The sequence below is a fragment of the Notolepis coatsorum genome (genome assembly GCF_963971535.1).
Source record: "Notolepis coatsorum genome assembly, chromosome: 9".
NCBI classification, from domain to species: domain Eukaryota; kingdom Metazoa; phylum Chordata; class Actinopteri; order Aulopiformes; family Paralepididae; genus Notolepis; species Notolepis coatsorum.
In genome coordinates, this window is record NC_140173.1 from 126,572,185 (window position 1) to 126,592,264 (window position 20,080).

The 20,080-nt window shown below is 48.6% G+C and overlaps 1 protein-coding gene across 1 annotated transcript in view; it reads right to left on the reverse strand.

Annotated features, from left to right (window-relative positions):
- The window catches only part of fank1 (fibronectin type III and ankyrin repeat domains 1), a gene marked incomplete at both ends in the record, with an annotated part of 29,355 nt that extends 12,236 nt beyond the window's left edge, over positions 1 to 17,119 (reverse strand). Inside the window, 7 exons of the mRNA XM_084321987.1 lie at positions 1,073 to 1,150; positions 1,556 to 1,699; positions 2,348 to 2,513; positions 3,589 to 3,654; positions 3,760 to 3,834; positions 4,100 to 4,181; positions 17,047 to 17,119. Of these exons, the coding sequence (XP_084178113.1) occupies positions 1,073 to 1,150; positions 1,556 to 1,699; positions 2,348 to 2,513; positions 3,589 to 3,654; positions 3,760 to 3,834; positions 4,100 to 4,181; positions 17,047 to 17,119 (684 nt within the window). The remainder of the gene's footprint in view (positions 1 to 1,072; positions 1,151 to 1,555; positions 1,700 to 2,347; positions 2,514 to 3,588; positions 3,655 to 3,759; positions 3,835 to 4,099; positions 4,182 to 17,046) is intronic.
- Between the last annotated feature and the right edge of the window lie 2,961 nt (positions 17,120 to 20,080).

Below are 20,080 nucleotides of genomic sequence, written 5' to 3' on the forward strand. Positions count from 1 at the left end.
AATAAAGCCATCAAGTCTATTTACAAAAAAAAAAATCGAGTATCTTTGAAAATTGAGGTAGCAATGATATAGGTCTATAATTTGATATAGTATGTATGTCACCACTTTTAAAGATTGGAAAAATACCAGTGAAAAAGGATTTGTTACATATATAAGTGAATGGTTTGAGGACAGAGTCAAAGACTTCTTTTATAGTTGACATCTCACACCTGTAAATGTTTTAGTTTTCGCAGTTATGTGTTTTGACCTATGATATCTATAAACATGTCTATAAAATGGCATGTCATTCCATACTGTACATTAGCTCTATATGGTACATGCTTTAGTCTTGAAACATTTACTAGCACTAATAACAAATTTATGGATTCATACATAAAATGTTAATAAAAGGGAATTGTGAGGTCACGTGAGGTTATAATACAGCAATAACTTTCCCTTTGGCTCCACTCTAATGTGGCACGTTGTTGCTTCCCGCTAATAAAGTCACGATCTTCTGTAGGGAGGAAAACACAATGAACAATGACTCAGAATGTTTAAATAATGTAAATAACACAAAAACACTGGTGTATTGTGGGAAAAATACATCACCTTTCTCTTAAATGCCTTAGCCATCTCAGTTGCTCCCGAGCCATACTGAAAAATATAGACAGCAGTAGTGATATTTACTAGTATTTCAAATAAATTGAAGTGAGGTGTTCCTTTATTAATCCCATTGGGGAAAGTCAGGCATCATAGCAGCATCAGGGACAGGGGATGGGAGATACAGGCAGGTACAAATATAATAATATAAAAATAATATATAATAAGAAATAAGATAAATTATAATATGTAGAACATAATAATAACAATAGAATGGCAGTATTTTCTATCGATAATAGTATACATGGTATACATAGTAATAGCACATTGCGCCAGAGTCCGTGAAGTGTTTAGTAATTAAGAGTCAGACAGAGTTCTCCAACTATTGGCAGTAGGGGGGAGGTATAGGTCTATGGCTAGGTCTAACACCTCTAGTTTGACTGGCAGTACTTACCTGGTCAATCCGCCAAACCCCCCACCCCCCCACACACACCTTGTTCTTGACAGTGCGGTCTGCTCCATTGTCCAACAGCAGCACGACCAGGTCCTCGTAGTTGTTCAATACTGCCACCTGTCAGTCAGAACAGGCTATTACACATTATCTCATTGGTGATCATGAGGCTCTTGCATTACCATGGCTCACCTTTACCATACTGGTAACTTTCTTATAGAGATGGGCTGAAGGAACAAAAACAGTTTCCACTGAGAGGAGGTTCAACAGTTCCAATGTCTCACACTTGGCCTTGTACAATTGGCCATTTAAAGCATGTAGTTAATAGTCCCGCCCCAAACAGATTTTTGTTTGTATTGTATCCTCCTCAGTCCATTCTGCTTGGGTACCAGATTAGGCCTTTACTAGCCTTACGTTCAGCTTCCCCTCCCATACTATTCTATAACTATACAGCAGATGAATTGCAGAAGTGACCCTGATCAGGGTTCATTTCATCCTACTACATTGTTGAGGTGGAGGGTTTACCATCAGAGGTGTCTTGCCGTCCTTGTCCCTGTCATTGACATCAGCCCCGGCTCGGATGAGGATGCGGGCCACGGCTGAGTTCCCACTGACTGCTGCCACCCTCATCAGAGGGGTCCAATGTCCAATGTTGTCCCTCACGTCCAGCTGTGATACCATGACGATGCAAAAGAAATGCAGACAATAATGAAGGGAAAGAAAGAAAACAGGAATTGTAATTATAGTTGTGTGCCTTAAAAAAAATTCTAAAAAGAAAGAAAAAAATATCACCCCCATGAGTAATGTACAGTTCATAATTCAAACTGAGTTACTAACCCCTCTTTTAAGGTCCTATTTGCATTTCCTATTTCTATTTCCTATTTCCTATTTCCTATTTCCTATTTCCTATTTCCTATTTCTATTTCCTATTTGAAAGTCAAGTTAGACCGCGTTCTCAATAATTGACACTGGGTGCTGCAATCCCGAAGATTTAAGTAGAAAAAAGCAGGAAGCCGGACCAGCACTCAAGTTTCGACAATTTTTAATCGCAGCCGAATACAACAGACATGTTTCGGAACAGGTGTTCCTTCTTCAGTGTTAATGGCTAGCCATGTATTCGGCTGCGATTAAAAATTGTCGAAACCTGAGAGTGCTGGTCCGGCTTCCTGCTTTTTTCTACTATTTCCTATTTGACACAGTTGTGTAGGCTTTGTAAAAAAATAAAATAAAAAATATGCATCTACTCGTTAAAAGACAGGTAGGCTGGTCATTTTGAGAAATTCTTACTATACTCGTATCGGTGGTGTTGGTTCTCACCTCGCAGCCATCCTGGATCATGTATGCTATGACAGCCAGGTGGCCTGCGTCGGCAGCCCAGTGGAGAGCGCTGCATCCCCCCTTGTCCTGAGAGTTCCATGTAGCTCCGTGCTGGCGCAGGTACTTCACTGTGTCCAGGTGGCCTCCGAAACACGCCAGCATCAGGCTGCCACACACACACAATATCACTGTTTAGCTGAAGAATACAATTCTACAATAATGAACTCTCTTGAAGGAACACGCCAACATTATGAGAAATAAATGTGCTTACTGTCATGACAAGTCAGACAAGAAGATAGATATCAATTTCCTCTGTGTGTTCAGTAGAAAGCTAACCGGCTGCAAGCGAGCCTAGCTTAGCACAAATCAATGGAAGCGGACATGGACCAGTTTGTTATGGTTTGTGTGCGACCCCAATAGCACAACACAAGACAGGTATGAGAGTTAGCCAAAAACTGGGCATAATTTATTTACAAACAAAAAAGTGGCATACACAGGTGAATCCTCTAGAGTCCATGAATGAAATGAAAGTTCTGAGTCTGGTCCTGTTCAGACTCACCAGAACACTTGCCGACGGGCAACACAGCAAACAGGGGTCCATGAAAAAGGAGTGAGAAGATAGGCATCCTCCCGTGGAAGCATAGAGAGCGATGACGATACCTCACACCACAGAACACTGCCGACGGACAACTCAGCAAACAGGACCCACGAAAATGGAGTGAGAACATAGGAATCCTCCCGTGGAAGCATAGAGAGCGATGCCGATGTCTCACACCAGGAACGAGGCCCACGGGGAGAGAGAGAGAGTAGGGCAGTAGATGGCACAATGGCACGATGGTCTCACCCCAGAGACGCGACGGTAGATGGTAGCAACGGAACGACCTGGCAATGAGTGGAAGGCAGTCGGCAGTTCTTGTGGTCTCCCGACGAGCTGAATGCCAACCACTCTCAGGTGCGTGAGCTGAATGTTCGGCACGCCCCCTCGTTGGAAAGCATGCAGTTCCTACCCAGCCCTCACAGTTAGCCTAACTGTTCCATTAATTTGTGCTAAGCTAGGCTCACTTGCAGCCGGATTGCTTTCTACTTTAAAACACATAGAAAAAAATTTGTATCTATCTTCTTGTCTGACTCTGGAGAAGACGATAAGCACATTTCCCATAATCTTGGCGTGTTCCTTTAATGTTAATAATTGTATCCAAGAATATAAAAGCAGTGTCATATTTGACTGCTTATGACTCTACCTGTCCCTCCCACTGCCATTCTTCATATTCACATCTGCACCGTTTTCCACCAACTGGTGAACTATTCTGAAGGGAGGAAATCACAGCATAAATACTGCAGTATTTTCAGATGATAGGAATGATTTCAGCAGGGAACTGTTACAGTAATCAACCACGGGAGCAAAGAGGTACCTGATATAATCTTTCTGTGCAGCCACCATGAGAGGAGTGAAGCCCATTTTGTCAGTGACATTCACACAGACTGTCCTACAGAGAGAGAGAGAGAGAGAGAGAGAGAGAGAGAGAGAGAGAGAGAGAGAGAGAGAGAGAGAGAGAGAGAGAGAGAGAGAGAGAGAGAGAGGCAGAGAGAGTTGTGAAGTTGTTGCTGTGTATCCTAATCATTGGATGAACACCCTGGTGGTTGCTTTTGCCATGGCAGCATAGATGGACATCAAACCAAATGCAATGATGATATGTGGGCTTTTCACAAGTCTGCTTCCAAACCACCACATCCACAATAATGTCACCTCACCCCGACAGCAACACCTTGGTCACCTCCTCCTCGTTGTTCTTATCGACCGCACGATGGAGGTGCTTCCCACTCAAAGGCTCCCCTGTGTAACAGACATGTCAGCTGTCAGAGACGTACTGTATATTATGTTCAGGTATTACGGTATATGGACTGTGGATTATTTTATTATTTTACAAGACAGGTACTCCACCCAATCATTTATGTTACCCTCTCTGTCTATCTATGTACTAGTCAGGAGGACTCATACATACCATAATAAGCTTTTACCAGGCCCTTGCTTGCAGAGTGGTTTATCAGACCATAGCTTTCCATGTGAAGTGTGAAGTACTACAGATAAGCTTGGGTACCCGACGAATCTTACTGTAACCACAGAGTCTAAAGCCTTCAGACATAGGATGGAAGATAACTGCAGACTACACCTGGCTTTTCAAACCTTGGGTCAGACTCAGGACCCTATGCATGTTCTCCTGATAGCAAAACGTGGTCCAAAGAACAAGTGATCAAACGAAAATATAATTTTTTTCTTTTTTTTTTTTATTACTAACTACAATTATTTATTTTTTAAATGAAAAACCACAGACAATGGCATGTACATGCAGTGTGATTTATGTTCCCCTGAGGAATGAGACACATGGGTTTTGTTATACAGTAAACATCAGTACAACGTGAATTTGATTATGCATTGAAACAATGTTCCTTTTGAAGGAAGCGCTGTGCTCTCTTTTAAATGTTGTGGGTTAAAGGAGTCTTCTGATCTCAATGTGTTGAATGCTTTTGTACAGCTCATGTGGTGTTGTTGGGTTTATCAGATGAAGATGAATGAATTTCCAACCCAGAAATACCATGCAAATGGCTGAAAAGCAATCTGATAAACAATGTCAGAAATGTCTGTTACCTGAGTTGCCGAGTTGTGAGGTCATGAGCTAGTTCTGCTATTGGCTGGTTCAGCCACAAGCAAAACCAATAGTGGACAGAAGCACGTAATGTTGACAATACAATTAACTTTCTGTGTTTAGAATAATTTAGGCTTCTTTATAATTGTTACAGCGTTTCTCCCGAATTTGACACGTGAACGCTTCCGGATCAGATGAAAAAAGGTTTTGCTATGTTGAAACTTGTGTGTTTCCAAGGGCTACAAGAACGAGGCATTTAACCTTTAAACAGGGAACATTAACGTTAGGTTATGTAGATAACCAAGTTCTGTTAGTTATGGTGCGCTCAGCACCAGTTGCATATATCTCGCTTCAGCATATATACACTGAATAATTTCACAAATGTACCTTTAAATGCCAGCATTCATCTGGCCACACCCCATCCGCTTACCTATATAAGCAGGGATGGTGCCACACACTCATCTCCTTCCCAACAAATTTCATCACAATGAAAAATCAAGGGCCGCAGCGGCGTCCTGGTGCTGAGCGCACCATAACTAACAGAACTTGGTTATCTACATAACCTAACGTTCTGTTCCGTTATGGCTTCGCTCAGCACCAGTTGCATAACAGGAGCTGAGCGGGAGCCATAGCTCGACAAATACACCCCGCTGAGGCCCCCCACAGCCATCAGATCAGGGAGGGCCGAGCCCCCCCGACCCACCATAATGGAGGGCACCCCCCCTATTGGTGGCTTCACGGGAGGGCAACGGACCCGACCGTGCGAAGAGGCACTCAAGCAACTCAACGCACAGGGTGAGCAGAGCGTGGCTTGACCCCACGACTACACACACGCACAACCCGCATGCCACCCGGGAACGAACGGAGGAACAACCTCGTTACTGCCCCCAGAATCACGGGGTCAAAGGCAAACCCAACCCCGTGGCAAGGCCGTAGCAGCGGAGCGCGAAGGAAGACCCAGACCCACCAAAAGGACTGGACTTGTTATGGTTTGTAACCGACCCCAATCGCACAGCACAAGACAGGTATGATGGTTTGCCAAGAAACAGATATTTATTGAACAACAGTGAAATACAGGGAAAAGGGCACTGTCCCTTTAAGGGAGAATCACAAATACAGGAATATAATATGAGGGGAAGGAAAGGTGCCTTTAAGAGGCGGGCAGGAAAAGGGAACACTAAGGGAAAGTAAGGGAACGCCTAAGGGAAGGTTAAGGGAACGCCTTGGGACAGAGGAACTAGAGACTAGGTAAACCAGGGACAAGGAGAACTAGGGAGAGAGGACTAGGGACTAGGAGAGCTAGGGAACAGGAGAAACGGGGACTAGGGGAACTAGGGACAAGGAACTAGGTAGAACTAGAAGGGGAGAACTTGGGACCAGGAACTAGGTGGAACTAGAAAGGGGAGAACTAGGGAACAGGAACTAGGTGGAACTAGAAAGGGAGAACTTGGGACCAGGAACTAGGTGGAACTAGAAAGGGGAGAACTAGGGAACAGGAACTAGGTGGAACTAGAAAGGGAGAACTTGGGACCAGGAACTAGGTGGAACAAGAAAGGGAGAACTTGGGACCAGGAACTAGGTGGAACTAGAAGGGGAACGAGGCCCGCGGAGGCGGGCTGGGGAACAGGGAGGAACTGGGAGGACTGGTGGAAATCATCTGGGCCGCTCTGCAGGACAGAGGAGATAGTTAATGCACAAAAGGGAAAAAACAGAGCAGGTGCAGAAACAGTCCAAATAACAAAGTGAACAAAGTAATAATATCTTCGTGTGACAAACACACAGGGGGAGATGTAAAGTCCAAAAATACTATTCTAAGTGAGAACCAAAAACAGAGGCAATACGCTGGGAAACAGCAGCGGGACGAGGGCAAGGGCACTACGCTGAGTGAGTGACATCACAATCAAACTCACCCAGGCGTATGCGTAAAGGTACAGGGACAGCAACGGGAACGGGGGCAAGGGCACTACGCTGAGTGAGTGACATCACAATCAAAACTCACCCAGGCGTATGCGTAAAGGTACAGGGACAGCAACGGGGCGAGGGCATCGCCACCGGGTGGCTGGCTGTCCGAGCCGAGGAACAGAGCGCTGGAACAACGGCGGTGGCGAGGATGTCGTCCACCGGGTAGCCGCTGTCGGAGCCGAGGAACAGAGTGCGCGCCACACCTTGGTGTGCGCGTCGGAACAGTGGCGGTGGCGAGGATGTCGTCCACCGGGTAGCCGCTGTCGGAGCCGAGGAACAGAGTGCGCGCCACACCTTGGTGTGCGCGTCGGAACAGTGGCGGTGGCGAGAATGTCGTCCACCGGGTAGCCGCTGTCGGCGCGTCGGAACCGAGAGACGCCTCGGGGTGCGTCTGCGAGGAGGAGTGTGCCAAGCACGAAGGTCTGGAAGATGCGCGTCAGTGCGCTGGTACGGAGGAGCGTGCCAAGCTCGAAGGTCTGGAAGATGCGCGTCTGAGCGCTGGTACGGAGGAGCGTGCCAAGCTCGAAGGTCTGGAAGATGCGCGTCAGTGCGCTGGTACGGAGGAGCGTGCCAAGCTCGAAGGTCTGGAAGATGCGCGTCAGTGCGCTGGTACGGAGGAGCGTGCCAAGCTCGAAGGTTCTTGGAAGATGCGCATTGCGCGCTGGTCTGGAGAGCGTGCCAAGCTCGAGCGTCCTTGGAAGATGCGCGTTGCGCGCTGAGGACTGGAGAGCGTCTGCGCTGGTCTGGATGTGCGTCAGGACGAACAGCTGCGCGGGGGTCTGCAGTGGAACGCTGGGGTGCCTCCCGTGGAAGTACAGGGAGCGCAGACCAGTCTCCCCCACAGGCAACGGCGACAGCTGGCGAAGGCTGGAGCAAACATCTCGACGCCGGAGAATGGAACAGCATAGGCAGACAGAGGATCTCCCGAAAGAGTCTAGATGTTTAGAGAATATGACTCGGCAAGTATACAACACGACCCCACGCCAAAACGAGGGGAAGCGCCCTGGTATTTAAAGCCCACAGGGGGACTAATTAGCCTGCCACCACAGGTGCGAGAGATAATAGAATATCAAACAGGTGTGGCCACTAAGGGTAAGGAACGAGAGGGTGGGGGCTAGAGAGAGTGAGTAGGGAATTCCTAACAGTAGGCTTAAAGAAGACAGAGAATAGGGAATTCCTAACAGTAGGCTTAAAGAAGACAGAGAAAAGGTAGTGAGCAGCGGGCAAAACCTCACAGTATCCCCCCCTCCAACGGGAGCCACCCGGCGACCCAAAACAAATACAGACAGAGTGGCAGGGGGCAAAACAAGACAAAAACAAAGGCACTGGCCAAGCCAGTAGGGGAAGCCACCACAAGAGTGGGGCTAGCAAACGAAACAGGGTCGCCGAGGGGTAACTAGGGTAGCAGAGGGGCAACTGGGGGAACTGGTCTAGCGAACTGGTTTAGAGAACTGGTCTAGAGAACCGGTCTAGAGAACTGGTCTAGAGGAACTGGTCTAGAGGAACTGGGTCTAGAGAACTGGTCTAGAGCAACTGGTCTAGAGGAACTGAGGGGCGAGCAGGGTAGCTAAGGGGTAACCATGGAAGCACCGGGAAAGGGCTAGCAGAGGGAAGGTTAGCTGCCAGGGCACTGATAGCTACAGGGCCTATGCTAGCTGTACTGCTACATCAACATAGAGGCTGCGCAAGCTGCCGGAGCTAGGCTGGCAGACAGGGCTGGACCAGCATGAGAGCACAAGCTAGCTGGAAGGACAGTCCTAGCTGTGTGAGAAAAACTGACCTTGCTAGCTGAAAGGGCAGTCCTAGCAGTGGGATAAACTACACAAAAAAGTGGAGGCCAAGCAGAGGGACCGGGTTAGCTGCTTGGGCCTGGCTAGCTACAGGGCCTATGCCAGCTGCAAGGCTGCATTAACATAGAGGCTGTGCTAACAGCCGGGGCCAAGCTAGCAGACCGGGGCCATGCAGAGGGAAACTGGGTTAGCCGCCAGGGCATGGCTAGCTACAGGGGGGTCAAACAGGGCAAAACGGGAAGCAAAACAGGGGAGCTAACCGGGGAGACTAACAAGCTAAACAGGGGAGTAACAGGCTAACAAGGGAGCCAAACAGGACTAACAGGGAAGCTAAACTGGGCAAACAGGGAAGCTAACAGGGCCAACAGGGGAGCTAGAGGGGAGACTAACAAGCTAACAGGGGAGCTAACAGGGCTAACAGGGGAGCTAGAGGGAACAAGAAAAAAAAAGGCAAACTCAACATACACCGTCTGTGCTGGCTGGGGTCGTCGATTTGGTGGGGTCGTACTGTTATGGTTTGTAACCGACCCCAATCGCACAGCACAAGACAGGTATGATGGTTTGCCAAGAAACAGATATTTATTGAACAACAGGGAAATACAGGGAAAAGGGCACTGTCCCTTTAAGGGAGAATCACAAATACAGGAATATAATATGAGGGGAAGGAAAGGTGCCTTTAAGAGGCGGGCAGGAAAAGGGAACACTAAGGGAAAGTAAGGGAACGCCTAAGGGAAGGTTAAGGGAACGCCTTGGGACAGAGGAACTAGAGACTAGGTAAACCAGGGACAAGGAGAACTAGGGAGAGAGGACTAGGGACTAGGAGAGCTAGGGAACAGGAGAAACGGGGACTAGGGGAACTAGGGACAAGGAACTAGGTAGAACTAGAAGGGGAGAACTTGGGACCAGGAACTAGGTGGAACTAGAAAGGGGAGAACTAGGGAACAGGAACTAGGTGGAACTAGAAAGGGAGAACTTGGGACCAGGAACTAGGTGGAACTAGAAAGGGGAGAACTAGGGAACAGGAACTAGGTGGAACTAGAAAGGGAGAACTTGGGACCAGGAACTAGGTGGAACAAGAAAGGGAGAACTTGGGACCAGGAACTAGGTGGAACTAGAAGGGGAACGAGGCCCGCGGAGGCGGGCTGGGGAACAGGGAGGAACTGGGAGGACTGGTGGAAATCATCTGGGCCGCTCTGCAGGACAGAGGAGATAGTTAATGCACAAAAGGGAAAAAACAGAGCAGGTGCAGAAACAGTCCAAATAACAAAGTGAACAAAGTAATAATATCTTCGTGTGACAAACACACAGGGGGAGATGTAAAGTCCAAAAATACTATTCTAAGTGAGAACCAAAAACAGAGGCAATACGCTGGGAAACAGCAGCGGGACGAGGGCAAGGGCACTACGCTGAGTGAGTGACATCACAATCAAACTCACCCAGGCGTATGCGTAAAGGTACAGGGACAGCAACGGGAACGGGGGCAAGGGCACTACGCTGAGTGAGTGACATCACAATCAAAACTCACCCAGGCGTATGCGTAAAGGTACAGGGACAGCAACGGGGCGAGGGCATCGCCACCGGGTGGCTGGCTGTCCGAGCCGAGGAACAGAGCGCTGGAACAACGGCGGTGGCGAGGATGTCGTCCACCGGGTAGCCGCTGTCGGAGCCGAGGAACAGAGTGCGCGCCACACCTTGGTGTGCGCGTCGGAACAGTGGCGGTGGCGAGGATGTCGTCCACCGGGTAGCCGCTGTCGGAGCCGAGGAACAGAGTGCGCGCCACACCTTGGTGTGCGCGTCGGAACAGTGGCGGTGGCGAGAATGTCGTCCACCGGGTAGCCGCTGTCGGCGCGTCGGAACCGAGAGACGCCTCGGGGTGCGTCTGCGAGGAGGAGTGTGCCAAGCACGAAGGTCTGGAAGATGCGCGTCAGTGCGCTGGTACGGAGGAGCGTGCCAAGCTCGAAGGTCTGGAAGATGCGCGTCTGAGCGCTGGTACGGAGGAGCGTGCCAAGCTCGAAGGTCTGGAAGATGCGCGTCAGTGCGCTGGTACGGAGGAGCGTGCCAAGCTCGAAGGTCTGGAAGATGCGCGTCAGTGCGCTGGTACGGAGGAGCGTGCCAAGCTCGAAGGTTCTTGGAAGATGCGCATTGCGCGCTGGTCTGGAGAGCGTGCCAAGCTCGAGCGTCCTTGGAAGATGCGCGTTGCGCGCTGAGGACTGGAGAGCGTCTGCGCTGGTCTGGATGTGCGTCAGGACGAACAGCTGCGCGGGGGTCTGCAGTGGAACGCTGGGGTGCCTCCCGTGGAAGTACAGGGAGCGCAGACCAGTCTCCCCCACAGGCAACGGCGACAGCTGGCGAAGGCTGGAGCAAACATCTCGACGCCGGAGAATGGAACAGCATAGGCAGACAGAGGATCTCCCGAAAGAGTCTAGATGTTTAGAGAATATGACTCGGCAAGTATACAACACGACCCCACGCCAAAACGAGGGGAAGCGCCCTGGTATTTAAAGCCCACAGGGGGACTAATTAGCCTGCCACCACAGGTGCGAGAGATAATAGAATATCAAACAGGTGTGGCCACTAAGGGTAAGGAACGAGAGGGTGGGGGCTAGAGAGAGTGAGTAGGGAATTCCTAACAGTAGGCTTAAAGAAGACAGAGAATAGGGAATTCCTAACAGTAGGCTTAAAGAAGACAGAGAAAAGGTAGTGAGCAGCGGGCAAAACCTCACAGGACTCCCTGGAATGGGGGCCCGGAGAAGTCCATGATGCCAGCATCAAGACCTTACCAGGTGGGCACGTAGTGCCCCGCCCCCCACATCGCCAGCGTATTCGGACAAAGGCCCCTCAGTTACTGCACCTGGTATTCCCAGGCGGTATCCCAACCAAGTACTAACCAGGCCAGAACCTGCTTAGCCTCCGAGATCGGACGAGATCGGGCGTGTTCAGGTTGGTATGGCCGTAAGCCGAGCGGGCCCTGTCCCCCCAATAGTACACCGCCTGGCACACTGACCCTGCAGAACAGGCAGTCAGCATGGCCGTAAGCACACAAAAAAGGTTAACCAACGGAAGCAGGCAGCGCACCGGGGAAAAACCAGGCAACAGGCTGTTAACCCTAGCCTGGAGACTGCGGACGAGACAGGCGCCAGAGGGGACAGCTGAACACAGCCGCCCCGGCGGAAGGGGCGTATGCTGGCGTTGTTGCATGACCAAGCCTCCATTTAAAAACCCCCACCCAGAGGGGTTGAGGCAGAGAAGGCTGACACGATTGGCAGACGTCATGAACGTGCAGGGGCACCCTCAACCGGTGAACCCGAGAGTTGACACTGCTCCAACACACCAGGGAAATCAACCACCTTGGCGTTACCCAATGCGGTGGTTGTTCCTATAACCCCTCAAGAAAAAACTCCAAAACACACCTGCGGGTATACACCGGCTATACCGCAGTACAAGTGTCCCAGTTTTCAAAAAAGGGTTAACCCAGGCCTACGGGTCGACGAACATTACCTCGGACCGGGCCTGGCGATACGGGAAGCACAGGGTCACCAGAGGAGGTCAAAGACCACCCCAACAGGCCCCTCTTCGCCATGCGCGAGAGAGGAGCGAAAAAGAATGGAGAACCAGCCCCTAAGCACACCGCACCTGGCCTTCCCAGGCGGTCTCCCAACCAAGTACCAACCAGGACCAACCTGTGTAGCGGCCGAGATCCGACGAGATCGAGCGTGTACAGTTGGCATGGCCGCAAGCCATTACGACAGTGCTGAGTAAAAACGTACCCAACCAGGGTCTCCATAGCGCTTAACCCTGTGACACCCGGACCGACCTGGCATTTTTCCCCCTGAAAAAAGCCCAAGTCCCTCAGGGTACCAGAACAGCAGATCTGCATCCCCGGCGGACAACGGGTTCAACTGATCCGGACCAGCGTGACCAGAACCAGTCCCGTGCCCTAACCACGCCGACATGCCAACTCCAGGAGAAAGGGCAGATATGCGTGTCGATCTTAACATGAAAAGAAGGCGCCACCCAGACGTTCGGCCGAACCGCGCCTGGTGGCCCACCCCAAGGGCGTGAGACCCCTCTACATATGTTCAGATCCATTCCGTCATCATCCCCCAGACATGAACAAGAATCCGTCGAAAAACCAACCCAGGTCGTGGGATTTGGTCGTCGGAAGAGGAAAAACCCCCATCTCAGTTGCTTTATAAAAACGCTGTTTCAACCACAAGCAACCAAGGCGTGCCAGTCCGTCGCCTGTTTACAGCGAGCTAGCACTATACGTGCGTCGGGACACACCCCCATCAATGAACAGGCTATTTAGACCTGTCATTGAATCCCCAAGGCGCCCAGGGGAACGACAAGAGGGGTGTGACACTTCCTAACTCCAACACTTTTTGAATAGAAAAGAAGGAAGCATCAACAGTATGTATCCCAGTCTACACAGCCAGGGGTAAAAAAAATTCACATTTTTACATCCCACCACCCTCCCATAGGAAGGAGACGGGGATCCCCAGAGAGACTTCCCACGCGAGCTGTACAGATTGAAAAGAATATATTGCACCTTGAGCCATGTAAAAAATTGGTTTTAGGGCTCTCCGGGGAAGAGGCCCTGAACCCATACACACTCAACAATCGAATTGAATCGAATACATATACAATAGAACAGGACACCTTCTAGAGGGTCCACTCACTTTGACAATCTGAGGAGGAAGGCTCTGTACTCTGATGGAGGCTCCCTCACATGGAAGAAGGAGTCCGAACTCACAGAAGGCCCGAATAGGCGCTTGGTGAGGAGGAGCCCTGACCACCCCCCTGAAACAGATCCATCACATGGACCTGAACAGCACACGGAAGTCCTACCAACAGAGACGCGCACAGTGACGTACTCTATGGTGGGGGAATTCCTGCGGTGCACACGCCCAATATACCAGGCCGTGGAACCAGGAAACTCCCTCCCCCCCCCCCCCGTAACGTGCCGAACCGCCACGTGACGGGAACCTTGAAGGACAGGGGGTGTACCCCTGACCGACAGAAACAAGGGGAAGAGGAAAGGTTACCAGTTCACCCCTTTACGACCCCACACCCATGATACGATGTAATGACAAAAAGAGAACATGACACAGTCATAGTCAGCTCTATGAAGCGTTTGACAGCTCCACACAGCGCATGAGCTAACCTGCTATCTGATTTTTACTAAGGAAAAAACACAGAATAGAGAGGGCTCTAAGAGCCCCGGTCCAACATACACATGTGCTTCTGTGGCCAGTCCAACCCAGTTGTAGGTCACCTGACACACACAACCCATCATCACCTACAAAAAATGGCAAAAACACTCAACAGAGGAACGCCGTTTTTCACAATGAGAGAATACATAATTCTCGATTAGTATCGGCCACAGGCCTTGCTAAGCACACACGACAGCGACCAAACCATCTTTTCTTTTAGGAAAATAAAGTTTCTCCAGCAGTTTTAGCACAACCTCAGCAATCAAGCTAAGGGTTACATCGCATCCCTACCACACAAAAGACACAAACAGTGCACAACATGTCTGATAGGAGGATGAAAAAGTCCCCAGGGAACCGGGGGAAAACACAATCCTCTTATTTTACCCTCAATACGGCCAGTTAAAACAGGAAAACCTGTTAATATGTGAACACACTGTTCATTGTCATCACAGGCTGAGAAAAGAACATTCTTTTACTCACTTGTCACTAAGCATAGCTTCATAGGTTAGTTACCTTAGTTGTGAGTACACGGTACATAACAACACACATGATGTTACTCACACAACAACCAGATCATTTCCACATCTGTAACAACAACCCGATTTGCACGGAGAAGCTAACTGCCAGTGACAAAACCAGTTCACACATAACTCGCGTCGTATCCTAAATGCATTGCAGCAACACACGTTTTGGGAAAAACATCGTTATTCACAATACATTTAGAAAAGTAAAACCAGAAGACGTGTTATAAGGTCTGGTCAAACCTGGTCCTACCCGGAACGTAGATCAGCGAAGTGCAGTCACAGACACCGTAGGAACACAGCCGCTCCTGTGTTGTTCGAACTGGGCAGCGTCGCCGCTCCAACCCGCACTACAGTCCCCTTTGTTGACGCAACCTTGCCGTCCTGGCTCAGGGCAGGGTCGACGAAACATCCCCTGTCAAGGATGACGTCGTAGTCAAGAGTGTAAAACATGTTAAAATCAAAGCACGTTCAACAGAATAGCATCAAGCTAACGGCCGCTCCAACCGTTCGGGCGCTACTGCCCCTGCTCGCGAGACGCCGAGCTAACGGCGCACGCGACCAGAAGCGAGCTCACGGCGGCACGCAAGAAGCTAAAGCTACCCTGCGCCAGGCCATGGCCTATAGCAGCAAGCTAACGTTACCTAGTGATCACGACATGCTAGCACCGCAGCTAACAGCTGACTGGCTAACAGTAGGCCCAACCTAAGCAGGCCATGCAGCGATCCAGCAGGCTAACGCAGCAGCTAACAGCTGACTGGCTAACCGTAAGCTAAGCAGCTATCACCTGAACATGTATACAATGACATAACACTCACCCAGACAGGCCGCCGTTCTGAACCTCTCCTCACTTTTTAAGAGAAAAGAGAAACAAGATGTCAACACTGCTTTACAACGGTGATTTTACCAACACCCGACGGAATCAGCACAATACCAAACTGGCCTGTGTAGCTGACTTGAACATGGATCTGCCGCTATCGCACATCCATGCACATATCCCCTCGTGAAGGAATACTCTCATTTGGATATGAAAGAAGGGGCTACACGGTGACAGAGAGAATCCACTCGTCCAGAACACACAGGGATCACCAGTGTTAATGGTCGCGGCCCACTAGTTAAAACTATAATGGTCTTCAGACCAAGGCCTTCTGTCGCCTAGGTGGCTGAACAAAGGACCCTAGCCTGGGGCCGGTTTCCATAAACATTGTCAAGTAGCCCCCATAGCACTAACAGACAAGTGAAGCCCGCCAGCAACAGTACTCACCCAACCTGAAACCCACCGCTTCTCACAACAGCGGCGTGTCCGACAGTTCAGCTGTGGCCTGACAGGTTTCACCCCAACAAACACATCAAGGAACTGCAGTTGAGAAGCATGCAGCGCCGTGCCCCCAATACGAAAACCGGTGGAGGATTTTTAGAATGATCATCATCTTCCAGACACTCCAGTACGAAGACAATATCGCCGTATTTTCTCGAAAATAGTGAGAGAGAAAATAAAGATATGATGTCAACGTATCTCCTTGTTCTTCCTTTCCTCAGACTATATATATATATATTTTTCTCCACGTCAAGTGGGCATATAGCAACACGTTGCTTGTGATGAAATTTGAGAAGGAGATGAGTGTGTGGCACCATCCCTGCTTATATAGGTAAGCGGATGGGGGTGTGGCCAGATGAATGCTGGCATTTAAAGGTACATTTGTGAAATTATTCAGTGTATATATGCTGAAGCGAGATATATGCAACTGGTGCTGAGCGAAGCCATAACGGAACAGAACCTTTAACAAGGGATGATTTGCTGAGCATGCATGCTCTTTTTCAGCAGTTCTACACAGTTCAACAGGCTGATCGCATAAATCCAAACCAGTTCAGTACAAAGTCTACTGTTGGCCACTGAGCAACTCCACCGGAGTAGTTGCGGGTGAAGTGCCTTGGTCAAGGGGATTTGCTTATTTTATACACTTCCCCCACCCAGATTTTCCTGTCAATCCAGGGATTAAAACCAGCAACCTTCTGGTCACAACACCGCTTCTCTAAACCCATAAGCCACCGCTGGCTCCATCCACCTGCCAGAAAAATATTTTAAATCCTGGCCTACACACTTGTATGAATACTGAGGCTTCAGCAATTATCACATAATCCTGTGACCACGATATGAGATAATTGCAATAATTTTGTATGTGATCATTGTTTTGTTTTCCCCATCACAATTAGTCCTATTCCATTTTAACTTTCAATGGAAAGCAAATATGTGAGCAAATATGTGTAAAACAATTTACAGTATATCATGTCACCCACTAGGTCATTACTTAGATTCAGATCAAACTACTTGTTACATAGCCTAAATCTCTGTGCAGGAAAGGTCACTGAGAGATTATGCTGTTTCAGTGCGTGTGCAAAACCTTTGCAGTTTAAAGCTTGTTTCCCTTGCAACGGACAACATCATTGATCTGGGCATACTTTGGATTTAAGCCGAATGAGACAATTAGATCGGTATTAGTCAGACACCAACCATCAGTGTCATGATCACAGAAGCCCTAATTAATACCAGGGTCCAGGGTCACTCACTGGTGGTGGAGACGGACACAGGTGGACCGCAGAGGGATTCTCCTGTGGGTCTGGTGACTATCAATCTGAACATATGGTGGGTGCTGTGCTTCAGGCCTTCAACTGTAAGGTGACTGCTGTACCCACTGGACAGACAGACAGAGAGAGAGAGAGACAGAGAGAGAGAGAGAGAGAGAGAGAGAGAGAGAGAGAGAGAGAGAGAGAGAGAGAGAGAGAGAGAGAGAGAGAGAGAGAGAGAGAGAGAGAGAGAGAGAGAGAATGGGTACAATACAGTACGGCTCAATACACACAATTGTTAAGGGGATGCAGAGCAGAGAAAGACATTTGTCTTGTTTACATCAGGGTCCCCTATTTTCAATTCATAGTGACATTTATGACATACACAACATACATGACATCAGGTATATAGTACTGTTACATTTGTGACATATACAATATGCAAATATACAGTACTGTTACCCAGAGATCCTAACAGAAAATATATACATATGATGGGGAGGACTGTACATTAGGAGGGGGTGGGTGGGTGGGAGAAAATATATACATACGGTGGGGAGGAGACTGTCTATTTCGAATTGCAGCCTCCCGTAGGTGCTCTGCGGTTTTAAATGTGGGTAGGGATTAAAAATGTTTTTTACGGCTGTGGGTAGGGCGTTCCACATTGTTGTCGCATAATTGCGAAACGTGTTTAGTCCCTTCTTTGTGCCGAATCTGGGTTGCACATGATTTGTGGAACCCCCTCTGGTCGTGTGGGCGTGGTATTCACTGACCTTTGGGAAGTATTTCGTGTGACTGGGAGATTTGTGTGACTGGGAGACTCATGTGACTGGGAGACTTGTGTGTCTGGGAGACTTGTGTGACTGGGAGACTTGTGTGACTTGTGTGACTTGAGTGACTGGGAGACTCGTGTGACTTGTGTGACTTGGAGACTTGTGTGACTGGGAGACTTGTGTGACTGGGAGACTCCAGGGAAGATGTTAAATAAGCAAATTTCCCAAAATGTTGGAGTTTTCCTACTTTATATTTATTGGTATACTGGTATATTTGTATATTTTACCTCATTGCACCTCACCACCACAAGGTGGCACCACAAGCTAAGCTAAGTTGTACCTCATCACATTCCTGCATTGTACTGTATGGGAACTCAGTTACCTTTCTCTACTCTGCACTGTATATTGTATATTATGTATATTAAACATTTTTGTTTTGTTTACACTTGTTTACGTACTTGACTTTCTATTCTATACTTATATTATACTTTTTATACTTGTCGTCTACTCTAAGCCATCCTAGGTAGTCAAAGTGGGCAGGGGTGGGGTAGGTTTTAGGAGTAAGGTCAAGTAGTAGTCTGAACAGTTTGTTTTGTGATGTTTGTAATCTTGTTTTTAGCGCCTTTGAGGTGCTTTGGTACCATGTATGGTACATGGTGCAAGCATAGTCGTAGTACCCTTGAATGAGTGCTCCTGCCAGAGTCTTCAGGGTATTCTTGTTTACCAGAGAGGAGATCCGGTACAAGAATCTAGTTCGTTGGTTGACTTTTTTGATTACATTGGATGCCATTTTGTCACAGGAAATATTTGCCTCTAGGATGGAACCCATGTGATTGATTGATTGATTGATTGATTGATTGATTGATTGAAAACTTTATTAACAGATTGCAGAATGGGTACAGTACAGTACAGCTCAATACATACAATTGTTAAGGGGATGCAGACCAGAGAAAGACTTTCGTCTTGTTTACATCAGGGTCCCCCATTTTCAATTCATCATAACATATGACATACACGACATACAGATAGACAGTACTGCTACATCTATACATTTATGACATACCAGGTATGTAATTTCATCTTTCCTTGTGACAATATTGTCACCGACTGTAACTGAGAAGCCGTCGGTCTTGCTGAGTTTGTTATTTGATCCGAAGACAATGGACTCTGTTTTACCCAGGTGTAATGATAGTTTGTTATCAGCAAGCCAGGTGCAGATTCTGCCGAGTTCTGAGCTGAGGGTTTTTTCAACCTATAACTTGTTCTTGTCAGAGACCAGCAGGGCTGAGTCGTCCGCGAACAAGAACAAGTCTTAGTCACAAGCTGACGACATGTCATTTGCATAAATTAGGAACAGTAGCGGTCTTAGTATGCTTCCTTGTGGAACACCACAGCTCACTGTGAGGGGGGGGGGATAGCGTACCGTTTACCTCCACCATCTGTTCTCTCCCCTCCAGGTAGGATTGCATCCGGCTCACTGATAGACTGATAGATCAAAACCAATTGCTTTTAGCTTGTCAATCAGAATGGAGTGATTGACAGTGTCGAAGGCCTTTTGTAGGTCCAGCATGACCATGTCGCAGTATTTGCCCGCGTCCACCTCTTGTTTGATCTTTGATGTGGTCGTTCAAATAGAGAAGGCATGTGTCAGTGGAGTGGGATGTTCTGAAGCCAGATTGGAATTCGTAGATTCGATTTTTTTCCGCAAGGTACTTTTCGACCTGTTCGTATAAAAGAATTCCATGACTTTCGAGATGGAGGTAAGAATAGAAACAGGGCGGTAGTTGCCTGGGTCCAATTTGCTGCCCTTTTTGTGCAGGGGGGTTACTCTCTCAATTTTGAAGTCTTTGGGTACGTGTCCGTTTTATGGAGAGATTTATTATGTGTGTGATGACTGGGGTGATGGCGGCTGCTGAGTCTCTGAAGAATTTGGAGGGGATATTGTCATGGCCAGTGGCCTTGTTAGGTTGGAGGGCACTCAGTTTATTTATTTTGTATCCACTTTTTCTATTTTTATCCCATCCCAATTTTAGCCTTGCCAATTCTCCCCTCCCCTGTCTTGATCGTTGCTCGCATGTGCCCCCCACTGGCCGGTTGTAGGGAGGATAGAAGCCCATCACATGTCCCCTCCGATACATGTGGAGGCAGCCAGTCACATCTTTTCACCTGCCAGCGCGGACTCTCATTGGCGAGGAGTAACGTGTAGGAGGCTCACACTGCCCCCGCCATTTTCCTGACTTTGCTGTGCAGGCGCCCCAACCGAC